Source organism: Chlorocebus sabaeus, chromosome 23 (assembly GCF_047675955.1).
Source record: "Chlorocebus sabaeus isolate Y175 chromosome 23, mChlSab1.0.hap1, whole genome shotgun sequence".
In the NCBI taxonomy this organism is placed as follows: domain Eukaryota; kingdom Metazoa; phylum Chordata; class Mammalia; order Primates; family Cercopithecidae; genus Chlorocebus; species Chlorocebus sabaeus.
Genome location: NC_132926.1, coordinates 47,740,290 through 47,760,643, shown reverse-complemented (window position 1 = coordinate 47,760,643; position 20,354 = coordinate 47,740,290). Strand labels below are relative to the sequence as shown.

The following is a 20,354-nucleotide window of genomic DNA, read 5'->3' as shown; positions in this document are numbered from 1 at the left end:
AGAGTTTGTATCATGCTCATGAATTGGAAGACTTTATTTTTTTTCTTTTCTTTTTTTTGAGATGGGGTCTATCTGTTGCCTAGGCTGGAGCGAAGTGGCTCGATCTTGGTTCACTGCAACCTCCACCTCCCAGGTTCAAGCAATTATCCTGCCTCAGCCTCCCAAGTAGCTGGGATTACAGGTCCTTGCCACCACACAGAGCTAATTTTTTTAATTTTTAGTACAGACAGGGTTTCACCATGTTGGCCAGGCTGCCTTCAACTCCTGACCTCAAGTAGTCTGCCTGCCTCGGCCTCCAGAAATGCTAGGATTACAGGTGCGAGCCACCAAGCCCAGCCTTGATATTGTTAAGATATCCATTCTCAAATTGATGTATAGATTTAACACAATCCCATCAAAATTCCAGTAGGCATTTTTGTAGAAATTCTGAAAATGGACAATCTTTGATATTGGTGTAAGGATCAACAAATATATACATAAAACAGGCAATCAGCAGATTTATACCTGTTGAACCTACCACAGGAATAACTCTTAATTACCCTAGAGGAGCAATTACTTTTGCACCAACCTAATAGTTGCTGAGGCCACCAGGGAGTCTATCAGAAAGGTATATTATGTATAATGACCTCAGCTAGCAATTCTAATTAAGCTTTTTCGAGATTAACAGAGATCACAATATTATAATAAATTATGTTTTCCTTTGTTTTTCAGGTTTCTTTAGTAAATATAAAATTAGGTAGAGTCCTGGTAAAACACTAGGTAATCCAATTTAATTATTTTTTGAAGAACAGGAAAATTCAGAATTTTGGTAGTGCTGGGTTGTACATTGTATACTTCATGAAACAGAACAAGTCTGTACCACACAGAAGGCATCATCAGATGGAACTAGGAAACTGGAAGAGTGCTGACAATTTTTTATTTTTTATGTTTTTAGACGGAGTCTTGCTCTGTTGCCCAGGCTGGAGTGCAGTAGTGGTATAATCTTGGCTCACTGCAACCTCCACCTCCCGGGTTCACACCATTCTCTTGCCTCAGCCTCCCGAGTAGCTGGGACAACAGGCGCCTGCCACCATGACAGGTGCCCGCCACCACGCCCGCTAATTTTTTGTATTTTTTAGTAGAGACGGGGTTTCACAGTGTTAGCCAGGATGGTCTCGATCTCCTGACCTCGTGATCTGCCTGCCTCGGCCTCCCAAAGCGCTGGGATTACAGGTGTGAGCCACCATGCCCAGCTGAGTGCTGACAATTATTTAACAGAATATGTCATCCAAAAGACCACCAAGATGGCTAAATAGTAGAAAAAGGGAGTTTTATTGGTGATATCAGTTTGCAAATCAGGAAGAAACAATCTCCAGCATGGACTGAAGGTGCTTTCTCTTCAAAGAGGAAAAGAGCAGGCTGGGTTTTGTGCCTCACAGGGCCTGTACAACACAAGAGAGTCATACATATTCAGCAGGTTTGTGGGGAGTTATACATATTTATGAGAGGAACAGAGCACATGTGCAATGGACAAACACATATAAATGTAATATACATCCCATGTTCACTTTGGAATGGGACTTTAAGCATTAAGATGAGGTAGAATTGCCGTGAGCGGTGGCTCAAGCCTGTAATCCCAGCACTTTGGGAGGCCGAGACAGGCAGATCACGAGGTCAGGAGATCGAGACCATCCTGGGTAACCCAGTGAAACCCCGTCTCTACTAAAAAATACAAAAAACTAGCCGGGCAAGGTGGTGGGCACCTGTAGTCCCAGCTACTCGGGAGGCTGAGGGAGGAGAATGGCGTAAACCCAGGATGCGGAGCTTGCAGTGAGCTGAGATCTGGTCACTGCATTCCAGCCTGGGCGACAGAGCGAGACTCCGTCTCAAAAAAAAAAAAAAAAAGATGAAGTAGAATTTGTCTCTTTACATCAAAAGGTGAACTATAAGACATAAAGACAGTTTGTGCAGTCTCTATAAACTGGCTGAAACTTAAAGAATGTTTGTGTCTAGGCGTGCTGGCTTATGCCTGTAATCCCAACACTTTGGGAGGCCAAGGTGAGAGGATTGCTTGAGGTCAGGAGTTCAAGACCAGCCTGGGCAGCAGAACAAGACCCTGTCTCTACACACACACACACACACACACACGGATCTCTATCCAATCAGAGGTGTAGCAGTCTAGGTTGTAAATCAGGATTAGGAATTTGCCTCATAGCTTGTGTTGTTAGGGAGTTTAGCAAGAGTGTGGTTTTTCTTTTTCTTTTCTTTCTTTCTTTTCTTTTTTTTTTTTTTTTGAGACGTCGTCTCACTCTTGTCTTCCAGGCAGGAGTGCAGCTCACTGCAACCTCTGCCTCCCGGGTTTAAGCGATTCTCCTGCCTCAGGCTCCCGAGTAGAGTAGTAGGCACCACACCCGGCTAATTTTTGTATTTTTACTAGAGACAAGATTTTGCCATGTTGGTCAGACTGGTTTCGAAGTCCTGACCTCAGGTGATCTGCCTGCCTTGGCCTCCCAAAGTGCTGGGATTACAGGCGTGAGCCACTGCACCCAGCAAGACTGTGATTTTTCCTACAGCCTAGGAATTTAGAAAGTTGTCATGCCAGCTCAGCCCTGAACCCTCAACCCAGAGGTAACTTTTGTTTCCTTAATGTTAGGGTCCATCTTAGTTGATAAAGGGGCATCTATTTTGGTCCCTCAAATCACAGATAAAACAATTTAACATTTGAATACCATATTATTTTTAAATATTTTATAAACATTATATATTTTCTTTATTTTTAGATCAGAGATGCTGCTAAATTATAAATAAGTGCTTTCATTGTTGACTAATAGAACATATTTTTAACCATGTAATGTAATGATAGCTTTTTTTTTTCGTTTTTCTTTTTTTTTTGAGACAGAGTTTTGCTCTTGTTGCCCAGGCTGGAGTGCAATGGCGCAATCTCGTCTCACTGCAACCTCCACCTCCTGGGTTCAAGCGATTCTCATGCTTCAGCCTCCCGAGTAGCTGGGATTACAGGCATGCGCCACCACACCCAGCTAATTTTTGTATTATTAGTAGAGACGAGTTTTTCCATGTTGGTCAGGCTGGTCTCAAACTCCCGACCTCAGGTGATCTGCCCACCTCAGCCTCCTAAAGTGCTGGGATCATAGGCGTGAGCCACTGTGCCCAACCATGAATAGCGTGTGTGTGTATGTGTGTGTGTATGTGTGTGTGTGTTTTGAGTATTGCTCTTGTCACCCTGGTTGGATTGCAGTGGCATGATCTTGACTCTCTGCAACCTTGGCCTCCTGGATTCAAGTGATTCTCCTGTTTCAGCCTCCCGAGTAGCTGGGATTACAGGCGTGCACCACCACACCCAGCTAATTTTTCCATTTTTAGTAGAGATGGGGTTCCACCGTGTTGGTCAGGCTGGTTTCGAACTCCTGACCTCAAGTGATCCGCCCGCCTCAGCCTCCCAAAGTGCTAAGATTACAGGCATGAGCCATTGCAACCAATCACAAACAGTTTTTAAAACAATGGCTCAAATATTTCATTAAGAACTTATTTAAAGAGGCCTATGTGTTATAGGAGATAACTGACTCGAGGTTATGTGTCTATGAGAAGGCAGAGATCATTAAGTATAAGTACAGTTTGTATGATGTCACGGCATGTGTTACCCACTCAGTAATCATGGCAAAAAAAGAAGTAGGCAGAGAAAAGATGACTTTATAATTCCAAATCAAATTATCACATCAACAGAGTCTTAAAAGGGAGAAGAAAACAGTAACGGCTTTGTTAACAAAAAAAAAGCTGGATGATGCTCATGCACATGGATGTCTGACTTAACAATAACTCACATCACATTTCTATTGTAGATAAATAAAAAGGGAAGAGTTGTCATCTTGTATTTTTAGGACTATTTAAAAGAAAAGACACTACCAGAAAAAAAACCTGTTTCTCTTCAAATTCTTCCCCTCACAATGGCCATCTCCACCCTAAAATTAGAAACCAAGCTAGTAAGAATCAGGGACTAGAATGTAAATATATACTACCAAAACTCTGACTTTATTAATGCTAAATTACATATAAATTACTAAATTATAAACATGCTAGTCAAGCCAAAAGATTTGCTTCAATGCCTTGCTCAACTTCCATCCTTTTTTTTGCGGGGGTGGTGCGGCAGGATGGAGTCTCTCTCTGTTGCCCAGGCTGGAGTGCAGTGGCGTGATCTCAGCTCACTACAATCTCCGCCTCCCAGGTTCAAGCAATTCTTCGGCCTCAGCCTTTGAGTAGCTGGGATTACTGGTGCGCGCCACCATGCCCAGCTAATTTTTTGCATTTTTAGTAGAGATGGGGTTTCACCATGCTGGCCAGACTGGTCTTGAACTCCTGGCCTCATGATCCACCTGCCTCAGCCACCCAAAGTGCTGGGATTACAGGCGTGAGCCACTGTGCCCGACCAATTTCCATCCTTTTAAACAATCTTAATGATATATTTAAATACTGCCCCAGAAAGTTCAGTGTGAAGCCAAACCCATGTTGCATGCTTATCAAGTATATTTGTTTGCTCAGAAATGTTTGGTGTTCCCAGACATCGGGATCTTACTTTATTACATATTTAGAAACTTTTCCTTCTGTAATTATAAAGCTCTAAACCAATGCTAAGAATGACCACTAATCAAGTATGATTGAAATAATAGGTGATCAAATAAAATTATATGACTAAATGTAAGCTGAAATCTTATTAGGATGTACCAGTCAGGTAGTTTTTATAAATTCATGCTCAAATTAAGAAAACATGAATAATTTAAAGATTAATAAATTTAAAAACAAATTTAGGTGAATATACATATAACTAAAAGGATTTACAATATACCTGTAGAATTCTCTAGTTAGTATTTTTGTGTATGTAACATTAATAAAAAGGATTTTTTTAAAACCATACAGTGATTCTGGGATTCCCTGAATTTTCAGCTGCTGCATTTTCTACTCTACATCTGGTAGATTCTTCTTCCTTTCAGTTTGTGCATTTCCTGTATTCTAAAAAGTAAATAGAAACAGGTCTTTAATTGAGGACATGGTGAGTCTTTGGCTAAGGAAATACAGCCAGAGATAAATACTTGTACTTTGCCCCTACGGGTTGTTTCATAAGGTACAGGGAAACTATTTAGCAATGAATTCCTTATTATTATCATCCAACAAAACAAAAGGTGGCCTTTGTATGGACTCTCTCTCTCTTGCCTAACTCACTCATTCACAGTAATTTAGAGTCTCTTTCTGGTTATAGAACCTAATTAATGCATGCATGCATATTTAAGATGCCTGAAATAGTTTAAAGTAAACCTGGCAAGGCGTGGTGGCTCACATCTGTAATCCCAGCACTTTGGGAGGTTGAGGAAGGCAGATTACCTGAGGTCAGGAGTTCAAGATGAGCCTGGACAACATGGTGAAACCCCGTCTCTACTAAAAATACAAAAATTAGCCAGGTGTGGTGGTGGGCGCCTGTAATCCCAGCTACTCAGAAGGCTGAGACAGGAAAATTGCTTGAACCCAGGAGGCGGAGGTTGCAGTGAGCCAATATCACACCACTGTACTCCAGCCTGGGTGGCAGAGGGAGAGTCTGTCTCAATAAATAAATAAATAAATAATAATAAAAAAGAAAGTAAACCTGAGAAGTGCTTGGATCTGATTGTATAATTCAAAAACCAAGTCAATACAGAGCCAAGAATAGAAAAAATAACTAGCAATTCCCTATCTTATGTTTTTAAAAATATGTCATATTCTCTCATGCTCTAAAATAAACTACAGACTCAAAATTTAAGACATCTTCTTAATTCTGACATTTATTAAAACCAGTTGTACTAGCCTTATATGCAATTTCAGTCACTTGTCAGAGCTGCATTTGAATGAGAGTACAAATAAACTATAACAAACACTGATGACTTCATTTTTTTCTGGAGTTCTGTATCATATGAACAAGAAGATGTTTTCCCTTTGTAATTTATTATTTATCCTAAAAATCACAGAAGTCTTTTTTCCTGCAGAGTTCCTTTTTTCCTAGACTAGAAAGTAATTTTAGTTCCTGGGGACTCTCATAGGACAACGGGATAAACATGAGGCACATTAATAGTCTGCCTACCTCAGGAGCCCTAACTCGCCCAAATCATTGAAAAAATGTGTAAATGGTATGCTGTGCAACATGCTGTGACATGAGTATGTCACCCAAATTTAAAAGTTTAAAGCCATCTTATTACTTTTTATAATGAACTGAAAGATGACTATTAACGGTTTTCTTTTTCTTTTCTTTCTTTTTTTTTTTTTTTTTTTTTTTGAGACAGAGTCTTGCTCTTGTTGTCCAGGCTGGAGTGCAATGGTTTGATCTCAGCTCACTGCAACCTCCGCCTCCCAGGTTCAAGCACCTGCCTCAGCCTGCTGAATAGCTGGGATTACAGGCATGCGCCACCATGCCCAGCTAATTTTTGTATTTTTAGTAGAGACAGGGTTTCACCACATTGACCAGGCTGGTCTTGAACTCCTGACTTCAGGTGATCCACCCTCTTCAGCCTCCCAAAGTGCTGGGATTACAGGTGTGAGCCACTGTGCCTGGCCTAATGGCGTTCTTGTTCTACAACATTTCTGCAAAGTGGACTGTGGAGTTCTTAAGCTCTAGACCAAGACTAAAGAGCCCTAAATGTCACAGTGAGAATACATCTAATAGTGTCTGATAACCCTCTTATCCAAATATTATAGAGATCAAGTAGCCTTGTTAAAATGCCTTCTTACGGAGTTTCAGATTTTTTAAAACATTTTTAATTTCTTCAAATTTTCTTAATAAGTATATACTAATTTTATCATGAGTAAAACTGTAATATTATTTTTTTAAAAAATAGAGGTTGGGCCGGGCACAGTGGCTTACGCCTGTAATCCCAGCACTTTGGGAGGCCGAGGTGGGCAGATCATGAGGTCAGGAGATCGAGACCACCCTGGCTAACACAGTGAAACCCCATCTCTACTAAAAATATTTAAAAAAAAAAAAAATTAGCCAGGCGTGGTAGTGGGTGCCTGTAGTTCCAGCTACTCAGGAGGCTGAGGCAGGAGAATGCTGTGAACCTGGGAGGCAGAGGTTGCAGTGAGCCAAGATTGCGCCACTACACTCCAGCCTGGGTGACAGAGTGAGATTCTGTCTCAAAAAAAAAAAAAAAAAACAAAAACAGAAGTTGATAAATCACATACAGAGATGACCTCACAAGTGCAGAATAGGAGGCCATCAATATGATTTAATTCAGTGGGTGCTTGGCACAATCTCTTTCTCTTAAAAGACTGTCTTTATAGAGCATTCATTTGGATGTTACAGGCTTCAAGATTTTCAAATAAAATTTGAGAATCTCTCTGGTGGGTAGGGACTGGGAATATTTCAACAAGATTACCTGACAGTTAGCTGAGAGCAAATATTTGTTAAAATAGGACAGTAGGCAGACAGTAGAGATAGACAGGGGAATAAACTGGAGAGAAAACAAGAAGGAAGGAAGAGGCTTTAAGACAGAGACACACATGCTTGTGGCCATATAACTGTATATTTATACCATGATTCATTTTCTTTTTTTTTTTTTTTTTTTTTTTTTTTGAGACGGAGTCTCACTCTGTCGCCCAGGCTGGAGTGCAGTGGCCGGATCTCAGCTCACTGCAAGCTCCGCCTCCCGAGTTCATGCCATTCTCCTGCCTCAGCCTCCCGAGTAGCTGGGACTACAGGCGCCCGCCACCTCGCCCGGCTAGTTTTTTGTAGTTTTAGTAGAGACGGGGTTTCACCATGTTAGCCAGGATGGTCTCGATCTTCTGACCTCGTGATCCGCCCGTCTCGGCCTCCCCAAGTGCTGGGATTACAGGCTTGAGCCACCGCGCCCGGCCCCATTATTCACTTTCACTAGTCTGGCTTACCTGCCTGATATCTGACATTACACACAATATAGATACTATTTTCCCCGGGTGCCATGCATTCTAATTATTCAACATTACCCACTAAAAAATAACTTTTAGAAACTTCTATTAATGGGTTATTCTAGGAAAATACAGATCTGTTTCTTGAGTTCAAAGATTATAAAATTTCGAATTTTTATATAGCTTTCCAATAGTAATAACTAAATTTATACACTGAGTCAAGTCCTCTAAACAATATGCCTTAGTAAAAGCTATATACAAAAAAGTTACCTCTTGTTTTTCTTGATTTTGATCCACATTAAGTAAAGTTGGTATCTTAGATGAATCTGTTTTCTTTGACTCCCTCTTCAGCATTTTTATCTGTTTAACTTTTGTAAAAATATACAAAACAATGAAAATTTGTTATTCCTACTTTGAAATTTTACTTTCCAAGAATTTCAAATAGAGATTCTGATATCCACTAAGTCAGTTTCTCAGTTTATTACAAAGGAACAAAATAAGTTATGAGTTGTAATGGTAAAATACGGTAAATTATTTGTTTTATAACTTTACAAATAGTCTACTAAGTATTAAAATAAGACTTTTATTTTATTTTATTTTATTATTCTCAGTGTAACTGTTAAGTGGATCAGAAAATTCCTCTTGAACTGTACAAGGATTATATTCTTGCTATTATATTAACTTTTCACAAGGTGTCACTGTTCTTCAAAGAAACATAAGAAAATTTATTCAAGACAAAAGTGTGTTCATTCTGAGATAAATCTTAAGTTTATAAATCTTTTTTTTTTTTTTTTGAGATGGATTCTCACTCTGTCACCCAGGCTGGAGTGCAGTGGCGTGATCTTGGCTCACTGCAACCTCCACCTCCCAGTTTCAAGCAATTTTCCTGCCTCAGCCTCCCAAGTAGCGGAGATTACAGGCATGAGCCACCATGCCTGGCTAATAGAGATGGGGTTTTGCCATACTGGCCAGGGTGGTCTCAAATTACTGACCTCAGGTGATCCGCCCACCTTGGCCTCCCAAAGTGCTGGGATTACAGGTGTGAGCCACCATGCCCAGCCTATAAATCTATTTAATCCTTGGATGCCCAAAATACATATAAAATTTCTGCTACTATATGGGTAAATGATCATGAAGAAACATAGAAAGGCAATTTACTCCAGGTCATACTAAACCAGATTTCTCAAATACTGCTCTATCATTTCAACAACATTGAGCTAATAAAAAAATTCATGCTTTGCAGCCAGCTGCAATGGCTTATGCCTGTAATTCCAGCACTTTGGGAGGGCAAGGTGAGTGGATCACCTGAGGTCAGGAGTTCGAGACCAGCCTGGCCAAAATGATGAAACCCCATCTCTACTAAAAATACAAAAAATAGCCAGGCATGCTGGCGGGCACCTGTAGTCCCAGCTACTCAGGAGGCTAGACATGAGAATCACTTGAACCCAGGAGGTGGTGGTTGCAATGAGCTGAGATTGCAACACTGTACTCCAGCCTGGGTGGCAGAATGAGACTCTGTTTTAAAAAAATAAATAAATAAGCAAATTCAGCAAAGTCTCAGGATACAAAATTAATGTGCAAAAATCACAAGCATTCTTATATACCAGTAACAGACAAACAGACAGCCAAATCATGAAAGAACTCCCATTCACAATAGCTTCAAAGAGAATAAAATACCTAGGAATCCAACTTACAAGGGATATAAAGGACCTCTTCAAGGAGAACTACAAACCACTGCTCAGTGAAATAAAAGAGGACACAAACAAATGGAAGAACATACCATGTTCATGGATAGGAAGAATCAATATCATGAAAATGGCCATACTGCCCAAGGTAATTTATAGATTCAATGCCACCCCCATTAAGCTACCAATTACTTTCTTCACAAAATTGGAAAAAACTGCTTTAGAGTTCATATGGAACCAAAAAAGACCCCACATTGCCAAGACAATCCTAAGCCAAAAGAACAAAGCTGGAGGCATCATGCTACCTGACTTCAAACTATACTACAAGGCTACAGTAACCAAAACAGCATGGTACTGGTACCAAAACAAAGATATAGACCAATGGAACAGAACAGAGTCCTCAGAAATAATGCCACACATCTACAGCCATCTGATCTTTGACAAATCTGACAAAAGCAAGAAATGGGGAAAGGATTCTCTATTTAATAAATGGTGCTGGGAAAATTGGCTAGCCATAAGTAGAAAGTGAAACTGGATCCTTTCCTTACTCCTTATACAAAAATTAATTCAAGATGGATTAGAGACTTAAATGTTAGTCTAAATCATAAAAATCATAAAATCATAAAAACCCTAGAAGAAAACCTAGGTAATACCATTCAGGACATAGGCATGGGCAAGGACTTCATGTCTAAAACACCAAAAGCAATGGCAACAAAAGCCAAAATTGACAAATGGGATCTAATTAAACTAAAGAGCTTCTGCACAGCAAAAGAAACTACCATCAGAGTGAACAGGCAACCTACAGAATGGGAGAAAATTTTTGTAATCTACTCATCTGACAAAGGGCTAATATACAGAACCTACAAAGAACTCAAATACATTTACAAGAAAAAAAACAAACAACCCCATCAAAAAATGGGCAAAGGATATGAACAGACGCTTCTCAAAAGAAGACATTCATACAGCCAACAGACACATGAAAAAATGCTCATCATCACTGGCCATCAGAGAAATGCAATTCAAAATCACAATGAGATACCATCTCATACCAGTTAGAATGGCGATCATTAAAAAGTCAGGAAACAACAGGTGCTGGAGAGGATGTGGAGAAATAGGAACACTCTTACACTGTTGGTGGGACTGTAAATTAGTTCAACCATTGTGGAAAACAGTGTGGCGATTCCTCAAGGATCTAGAACTAGAAATACCATTTGACCCAGCCATCCCATTACTGGGTATATACCCAAAGGATTATAAATCATGCTGCTATAAAGACACATGCACATGTATGTTTACTGCAGCACTATTCACAATAGCAAAGACTTGGAATCAACCCAAATGTCCATTAGTGACAGACTGGATTGAGAAAATGTGGCACATATACACCATGGAATACTATGTAGCCATAAAAAAGGATGAGTTCATGTCCTTTGTAGGGACATGGATGCAGTTGGAAACCATCATTCTCAGCAAACTATGGCAAGAACAGAAAACCAAACACCGCATGTTCTCACTCTTAGGTGGGAATTGAACAATGAGATCACTTGGACACAGGAAGGGGAATATCACACACTGGGGCCTATTGTGGGGAGGGGGGAGCGGCGAAGGGGGAGGGATAGCATTAGGAGATATACCTAATGTGAATGACAAGTTAATGGGTGCAGCATACCAACATGGCACATGTATACATATGTAACAAACCTGCATGTTGTGCACATGTACCCTAGAACTTAAAGTATAATAAAAATAAGTAAATAAATAAAAAATTTTTTTAAATTTACCCTTTAAAGCTGTCTTAACCTCTCTTTTTCTTTTTAATTAATTTTTTTTTTTTTTAGAGACACGGTCTCATTATGTGTCATCCTGGAGTGAAGTATAGTGGCGTGACCACAGCTCACTGCAGTCTCAACCTCCTGGGTCAAGCAGTCCTCCTAACTCAGCCTCCCAAGTAGCTGGGACTACAGGCACACACCACCACACCAAGCTAGTTTATTTTTTGTAGAGACAGGGTTTTGCTATGTTGCTCAGGCTGGTCTCAAACTCCTAGACTCAAGCAATCCTCCTGCACTGGCCTCCCAAAATGCTGGCATTACAAGCTTACGCCTCTTTAAAATTATCTCCTTAAAATCGTACCCCTTATTTGACAATGGGGAGAAAATCTCATCAGCTGAAATGTTTTCCTTACCAATGTACTGTTTTCTACCTACATCACACTAAAATATAAGTTATATTATGAAAAAATCTTATAAATGATATCATCATAATTGTAAAGCTATACAACAAATGTGTACCTTCCATTCCTTTTATATCTTTTGGCTGTATTGTGACAGGCAATTCTGGAAAATGGAATTCTTTCCTGTCAGATCTGGAAAAATTCAGCTTCCTTTTGTTCTCATTAGACATTTGGTCACTGTGACCTGTTCGCTCATTAAATATACCCTTCTCCATTTGGCTCTAAACAAACAAACAAGAGTTAGTTTGAAGAAATGTGTCTAACTATCTGTAGAATGACAATCCTAGAATTGCTAGGCATTTGGATGATATAAGATAGACATAACAATTAATTTAATAATTAAGAAGATTTAGAATACTATTGAACATATCAACAGATCAAACTCCAACAAGTTTCATATAGCAAACATTTTTAGCATATTTAATATTCTGAGCATAACAGTCTTGATCATGAGAACCACAATAATAACAATAATAATAATATTATTATTATTTTGAAACAGGGTCTTGCTCTGTCACCCAGCTGGAGTGCATTGGCATGATCATGACTCATTGCAGCCTCAACCCCCTGGGCTCAAGTGATCTTCCCACCTCAGTCTCCCAAGTAGCTGGGACTACAGGCACACACCACCATGCCTGATTAATTTTTAAATTTTTTGTAGAGATGGGGTCTTGTTAGGCTGATCTCAAACTAGGCTGATCTCAAACTCCTGTGCTCAAGCAATCGTTCTGCTTTGGGCTCCCAAAGTGCCGGGATTACAAGCATGAGCCACTGCACCTGGCCTTATTATTATTATTATTATCATTGAGACAGAGTCTTGCTTTGTTGCCCAGGCTGAAATATAGCAGTGCTGTTATGGCTGCAGCCTCAACCTCTTGGGCTCAAGCCATAGTCCCACCTCAGCCCACCCAGTCTGAAACCACAGCCACACGCCACCACACACAACTAATTTATTTTATTTCATTTTTTGTAGAGACAGGGTCTCACTATGTTGCCCAGGCTGAACTCAAATTCCTGGGCTCAAGCAATCCTCCCAGTTCAGTCTTCCAAAATGCTAGGATTACAGGTTAGAGCCACTGTGCCTGGCCAGAACCACAAACTTAACTTTTCATTTTTAATACTATTCACTGCACTCTGACTTTGAGCAAATTGCTTCAGTTCATTTTCTTAATAACTTACTTATCTACCTACAAAATGATATGCTTTGTGAACACTGAGAAAACCCAAAGGAAAAAAAATTAATTGCACATCCAGCATCTGGGAAACGTTCTGTGTTACCAGATTTTTGTTCATTTGAAAACAGATCATAAAATCTTGTCTAGGTCAATGAACACTCTTCCACAATGTAATGTGTAGTATTCCACTGTATGAATGTACACTAATGTACTTAGTCACCGGCTCTTGGACAAGTTTGTACTGTTTTCAGTTTTTTGTTATTATAATTAACATTTTGCTTCAATTTTGAATAAATCACCTTCCTATGTAAAAAGTTGTGAGGTCCCATTAGAGATGAATAATGCAAAATAAGCCAAAAACAAAACAAAACAAAAGTTGGGAGGGGGATGAACTACACTGATGATTTTTTCTAGTGAAAATAAGTTGTGTTTATTTGGTGATTGTTTTTAATCCATAAAGATATTAAAAACATTTTTTGGAAGTGAAAAAAAACAAAACTACTTCTGACTTTCAAAGGTGGAAATCCTAACTTACTCTGCCTAAGTCACATATTAAATACATAAATTAAGATATATGAACTTAATTAACTGTGATAAATTAAGATATATGAACTTAATTAATTGTGAAAGCACTTAGAAAATAATGGCCTATTTTCATCTCAGGGAAAAAAAAAGAAACTTAAAGTACATTTTTAAAAGTGTGAGAGGCTGGGTGCATTGGCTCACACCTGTAATCCTAGTACTTTGGGAGGCTGAGAAGGGAGGATCCCTTGAGCCCAGGAGTTTGAGACCAACCTGGGCAACATAGTAAGACTTAGTTGCTACAAAAAATGAACAAAATTAGCTGGGCATGGTGGCATGTGCCTGAAGTCTCAGCTACTTGGGAGGCTGAAGTGGGAGGATTGCTTGAGCCCAGGAGGTCGAGGCGGCAGTGAGCTGAGATCGTACCACTACACTCCAGTCTGGGCAACAGAGAGAGATTCTGTCTCAAAAAAACAAAACAAACAAACAAACAAAAAAGTATTAGAGCCCTAAAGATACAGAAAAAGAAAACAGAAGTAATGTTAAAAGAGGCCATATTTTAATGCGTGGCTTCTTGCCTTACTTGAATAGGACCTGGATCCTCTTGCCTGCTATTAGGCATAACTTGTCCAATAGATTGTGAAGAAGTGCGTCTCTTTTTTGCTCTTTCAGTTAACCTATTATTTAAAAATGAATGAGAAGTTATTAGAACTCCCCAGAAATGCCTTTTTTTCTTTTTTTTGGGGGGGGGGGGCAGAATCTCACTCTGTCACCCAGGCTGGAGTGCAGTGTCATGATCTTGGCTCACTGCAACCTCTGTCTCCTGGGTTCAAGTGATTCTCTTGCCTCAGCCTCCCAAGTAGCTGGGATTACTGGTGCGTTCCAACTTGGCCAACTAATTTTTCTATTTTTTGTAGAGACAGGGTTTTGCCATGTGGGCCAGGCTGGTCTCGAACTCCTGAGCTAAACTGATACACCCGCCTTGGCCTCCCAAATTGCTGGGATTACAGGCACGAGTCACCATGCCCAGGCGAAATGGCTTTGTTTTAGCTTCAAGAATGAATAAATTATGGCATGAAAGTCTATTTTTTGAACACTGAGTACCAAAATGCAATAGTGAGTCCTTATCTACCAATTACCCTAAAGAGAGAGGTGGTAACAGGGCAGAGAACAATTAGTGCATGTTAACATCAGTGGTGACAGGCATGTTGTGGGGTTACTCCTGCTGGCCTACTTGCTCCCTTCTATCTGTTCTGAATTTGGATCTCTTCACTACCAGCTTTCTCAATTTATGAGCTTACTGTCCAAGACTGACTGGCTTACAACCATTGTTACTAGTATATGGTTTTGGGATCACCTCAAGAACAACTGGGCTCTTGCAGTCTGTAGCCTGCTGTACCTTTGGACTGACATGGACATGTCCACTTGCTCACCTCTGCAGACCACTGGGCTTCAAAACCTGTAGCCCAAACCAGTCTGCTAGAATCCTCTTGGGCTAATGAATCCAGTCTCCTTCTCCCCTAGAATGACCGTAGTCTCCCTAAATTTTGAAGTGGCCCTACTGATTTGTTGGACAGACCCTCACCATCCATCACACTGCCCTTGATTAACCAGACTCATGGACCAGTCTCTCAGTCTGTATCAGAGGATAAATCTAAAACTGGCCTAATACGCTATTTTTCTCCCAAAATATTTCACCTTGAAAGGCTATTTGACTTATGAAAGATTTTTTACTATCCTTTCTCCACTTAGAGAATTTGCTATGATATAGAAATAAAGCTTATTTTGTTATACCGAGGCACACTGATACCAGAACTTAGGGCATATCAACTTTTTTTTCTTCAAAAATAAAAACATTTTTCAAAGGGTCTTTTTTTTTCTTTAAATGAGGTTTCTCCAAAAGACATTAGTGAAAATTTAAACATCTATATGGTCAAGAAAAGTTAATTTCTTCTACAGCATTTGTAAGAAACACTCAGTAAATGGCCCATTATACAGCTTTAATTTCAACATATTTTCTTCAAGTTCAGTTTACATACAGACACTATGAACATGATTCTTCGAAATACCATTATACAGGAATATTGTATTATTTAGGTTTCTTCTCTGTTACAGCTCACCTCACACTGGGGTGAAAGAGATTTGAATTGAGATTTGCAGCCATCAAATTACTGTTAGTTAGATTGATGGGTGGCATTGTCATAGGACCTCCGCAATGTGGATTTTCTTTCAAGCCATTACAGTTAGTGCTGGGATTGATAGGGTTTGGCGGTTCAATGGTTACAAGTTTTGTATCTGGAGACATAGGATGCACATTTTCATTTGCATCCTGTTGACAAAGTCCACCTTCATACTCTTTCTTTTTTGGTTCTGAGATATCTCCTCTTCCTCCTTTGACTTTAATAACTCTGACTTTGATCTCCTTGGGCTTTTTCTCTTTTTCTATTTCCTGGAATATATACATCCAAAATCCGAGTCATGATAACAGTTATTTTTGTCATTAGAGTCTAACTATAATTATACTGGCTGAAACAAAAGCCAAAGTTCTTACCTTTCCCAAAACTGAACTACTTAGCAGTGTATTGGTATAAACTGTTTTTCTTTCATCTTTCCTGAGTTCATTTTCTTTAGAACTCTCTTTTGGCTTTATTAATGAATTGACTTTTGCTTCCTGCAGTAATTTAGCTTTCAGTTCTGGCATGAATCTGATAAAACAAGCAATATCAACGAGTAATCTTTTTTATATATGCAGATAAAGTATTTTATCTTGAATAAACCATTTCATCAATTAATTTGTATTTCAGCTACAGTATAAATAATGCTATCTAATTACAATGCATGCCAAGAGATGGCCCAATTTACCTAATAAAAATTGCTTTCTGGTAAAGCTACATCTTTCGAAAATTATGCTATGGGAACCTACTATATAAAACTTTTACAAAATAGATTTATACTAATTAGATTCCTTTCGCGATGCAAACTCAACTCAGAAAAATACTGCTTTTAATTTTGATAAAAATATTATTATTTTTAAGGAAGACTCAGACCACTTTGACCTTTTCTGTGGTTCTTTTTTTTTTTTTTTTTTTGAGATGGAGTTTTGCTCTTGTTGCCCAGGCTGGAGTGCAGTGGCGTGATCTCATCTTACCACAACCGCTGCCTCCTAGGTTCAAGCGATTCTCCTGCCTCAGCCTCCTGAGTAGCTGGGATTACAGGCATGTGCCACCACGCCCGGCTAATTTTGTATTTTTAATAGAGGTGGTGTTTCTCCATGTTGGTCAGGTTGGTCTCTAACTCCCAACCTCAGGTGATTCGCCTGCCTCAGCTTCCCAAAGTTGCTGGAATTACAAGCGTGAGCCACCGCACTCGGCTGTGGTTCTTTAAAGTAATAGAACTTTAAAAATGGACTAACTAGCTTCTAAAATCTTACTCTAGAGAAATGTAACAGAATACATTCATATTGGAGACAGATTATTTTGGTTTTAGTTTGATTTCTTTCTTTTTAAAAGTTATTTTTGATTAGAAAGTCCATTCATGTGGTTCAAAGTTCAAAAGTCTATACTGAAAAATTTCCTTCCCACCCCTTCCCTGAACTGCACAAGTCCCTTCCTTGAAGCAGCTACAGCTATCAGTTTGGGAAGGTTTTAAAATATCAGCCTATGAATTCTTCCCTAGTCCAGCAAACTCTTGCTAGTGCTGTGCAGGGCACAGGCCTAATGACAAGCAGTGTGATGGAAGAAAAAAAAAAAAAAAAAAAAAAGAATCAGTGTGATTAGTTTGGCTAGATGAGAAAATGTCATACTCCTGTTAAATCTCCCTTGAACTGCAGAAGGTACATGAAATAAAGAGGCATCGGGCCGGGCGCGGTGGCTCAAGCCTGTAATCCTAGCACTTTGGGAGGCCGAGACGGGCGGATCACGAGGTCAGGAGATCGAGACCATCCTGGCTAACATGGTGAAACCCCGTCTCTACTAAAAAATACAAAAAACTAGCCGGGCGCGGTGGCGGGCGCCTGTAGTCCCAGCTACTCGGGAGGCTGAGGCAGGAGAATGGCGTGAACCCGGGAGGCGGAGCTTGCAGTGAGCTGAGATCGGGCCACTGCACTCCAGCCTGGGCGACAGAGCGAGACTCCGTCTCAAAAAAAAAAAAAAAAAGAAATAAAGAGGCATCTTATCAAAGCAAAAGGACTTATCCAAATATTTGCTAAGGATTCTATAAATTGAACTCAAGGTACTTTCACCCCACAAAAGTAAAAGCCTGATATCTAAATGTCCAAGAAAAATAAACTTAGTCTGTGTAGAACTGATATGAAGTAACTTTTTAATTCAATAACTGACATCTTTTTTTTTGAGACAGTGTTCCTGTTGCCCAGGCTGCAGTACAGTGACACACTCAAGGCTCACTGCAACCTTGACCTCCTGGGCTCAAGCAATCCCCTACCTCAGCCTCCCTAGTAGCTGGGACTACAGGTATACACCAACACACCCAGATCATTTTTGCATTTTTTGTAGAGACAGGGTTTTGCCATGTTGCACAGGCTGGTCTCGAACTCCTAGGTTCAAGCAATCTGCCTGCTTCGGCCTTCCAAAGTGCTGGGATTACAGGCATGAGCTACCATGCCCGGCCGATAACTGCCACTTTTTATCAATGGCACTTCATTTTTTAATTTTTTATTCTTTTATTTATTTATTTATTTATTTATTTATTTATTTATTTATTTTGAGACGGAGTCTCGCTCTGTCACCCAGGCTGGAGTGCAGTGGCATGATCTCCGCTCACTGCAAGCTCCACCTCCCTGGTTCATGCCATTCTCCTGCCTCAGCCTCCTGAGTAGCTGGGACTACAGGGTGCCTGCCACCACACCTGGCGAATTTTGTTTTTGTATTTTTAGTAGAGACAGGGTTTCACCGCATTAGTCAGGATGGTCTTGATCTGCTGACTTCGTGATCTGCCCGCCTCGGCCTTCCAAAGTGCTGGGATTACAGGCATGAGCCACCGCGCCCGGCCTATTCTTTTATGTTTTGAGACAGAGTCTCGCTCTGTCACCCAGACTGGAGTGCAGTGGCGCGATCTCGGCTCACTGCAGCCTCAGCCTCCTGGGTTCAAATGATTCTCCTGTCCCAGCCTCCTGAGTAGCTGGGACTACAGGCGCATGCCCACGCCCACCTAAGTTTTTGCATTTTTAGTAGAGATGGTGTTTCACCATCTTGACCAGGTTGGTCTTGAACTCCTGACCTCAGTTGATCTGCCCACCTTGGCCTCCCAAAATGCTGAGATTACAGCATGAGCCACCACGCCTCGCCAATGGCACTTTAAATATATCATCTTAGTTTTTGTTTTAGAGTAAAACTCCTGAAAGGCTCAAAGTTCTAGTTGCCCTCAAGGATTCTTTTGCCTTTTTCTACTTAGTCTATCTCCAATAGCAGTTCCTGGACTTTTCCATATCTGACCTTAGCTCTATCACATTTTTAATGGATGTCCATCTTTCTAATATGTCCAAAGACAAGCTCAATGGTTTTACAGTTAATGAGAAACTTTTCCTGTTTTTTTCAAAGTCCAAATAGAAAATAGTGTTTTTTTAGAAATATGGCTGATTCATGAATCTAAATTGTAATACAGATTATATGCTGGGCATGTCATAAGCAATGTGGGGCACAGAAGGCCTGTAAGAAGCATGGCACCTGTCTTCAAGGAACTTCCAATTTCATGGGTAGGATACAACAACAGGCACTGCAGCTGGGCACAATGGCTCATGCCTGTAATCCCAGCACTTTGGGAGGCCAAGGTGGGTGGATCACCTGAGGTCAGGAGTTCGAGACTAGCCTGGCCAAAATGGTAAAACCCCCGTCTCTACTAAAAATACAAAAAATTAGCTGGGTGTGGTGGCATGTGCCTCTAATCCTAGCTGCTCTGGAGGCGGAGGCAGGAGAACTGTTTGAACTTGGGAGATGGAGGTTTGTAGTGAGCTGAGATTGTGCCACTGCACTCCAGCCTGGGCAACAGAGTGAGACTTTGTCTCAAAAAAAAAAAAAAAAAAAAAAAAGACAACAGGCACTACAACAGAGAATAAGTAGAAAAAAATCATTTGGGCTGGGCGCGGTGGCTCAAGCCTGTAATCCCAGCACTTTGGGAGGCCAAGGCGGGTGGTTCACGAGGTCAGGAGATCGAGACCATCCTGGCTAACATGGTGAAACCCCGTCTCTACTAAAAATACAAAAAATTAGCCGGGCGTGGTGGCAGGCGCCTGTAGTCCCAGCTACTCGGGAGGCTGAGGCAGGAGAATGGCGTGAACCTGGGAGGCGGAGGTTGCAGTGAGCAGAGATTGTGCCACTGCACTCCAGCCTGGGCCACACAGCGAGACTCCGTCTCAAAAAAAAAAAAAAAAAAATCATTTGGGAAGTGCATGCTAATTATGATAAATGAATGTCACCAGAAGAGGAAAAACTAGACTATTCTCTGAGTCAGAGGTCCAAACAGGAATAAAGCTAAGAAGTACTGATTGCTTATTTAATGTTATCTCTGGTCTATGATAACACTGAAACTGTAGTATGTAAAGAGCTGAGCACACTGCCTAGGACATAGTAACTGTGTAATGAATGTTAGCTGCAATTACTCTTTATTATTAGACTTTCTTTTTCTTTTTTTGAGATAGGATCTCAACCTGTCACCCAGGCTGGAGTGCAGTGGTGCAATCTCAGCTCACTGCAACCTCTATCTCCAGGGTTTAAGCCATCTTCCCACCTGAGACTCCCGAGTAGCTGGGACTACAAGTGTGTGCCACTACACCTTGCTAATTTTTGTATTTTTTGTAGAGACAGGGGTCTCCCTATGTTGCCCAGGCCA

At 40.4% G+C, this 20,354-nt stretch overlaps 1 protein-coding gene across 11 annotated transcripts in view; it reads right to left on the bottom strand.

Annotated features, from left to right (window-relative positions):
* Nucleotides 1-1,249: 1,249 nt before the first annotated feature.
* CDKL3 (cyclin dependent kinase like 3) overlaps nt 1,250-20,354 on the bottom strand; it is a 76,766-nt gene continuing 57,661 nt past the window's right edge. For 9 of the 11 annotated variants that reach the window (XM_073010691.1, XM_073010687.1, XM_073010688.1 and 6 more), the window contains 6 exons: nt 16,063-16,216; nt 15,632-15,960; nt 14,095-14,188; nt 11,873-12,035; nt 8,167-8,264; nt 1,250-3,956 (listed from right to left, as the gene is read on the bottom strand). In XM_073010691.1, coding sequence (XP_072866792.1) covers nt 3,897-3,956; nt 8,167-8,264; nt 11,873-12,035; nt 14,095-14,188; nt 15,632-15,960; nt 16,063-16,216 — 898 coding nt within the window. In that variant the 3' untranslated portion in view covers nt 1,250-3,896. The other 2 variants (XM_073010685.1, XM_073010694.1) reach the window with 2 other exon arrangements.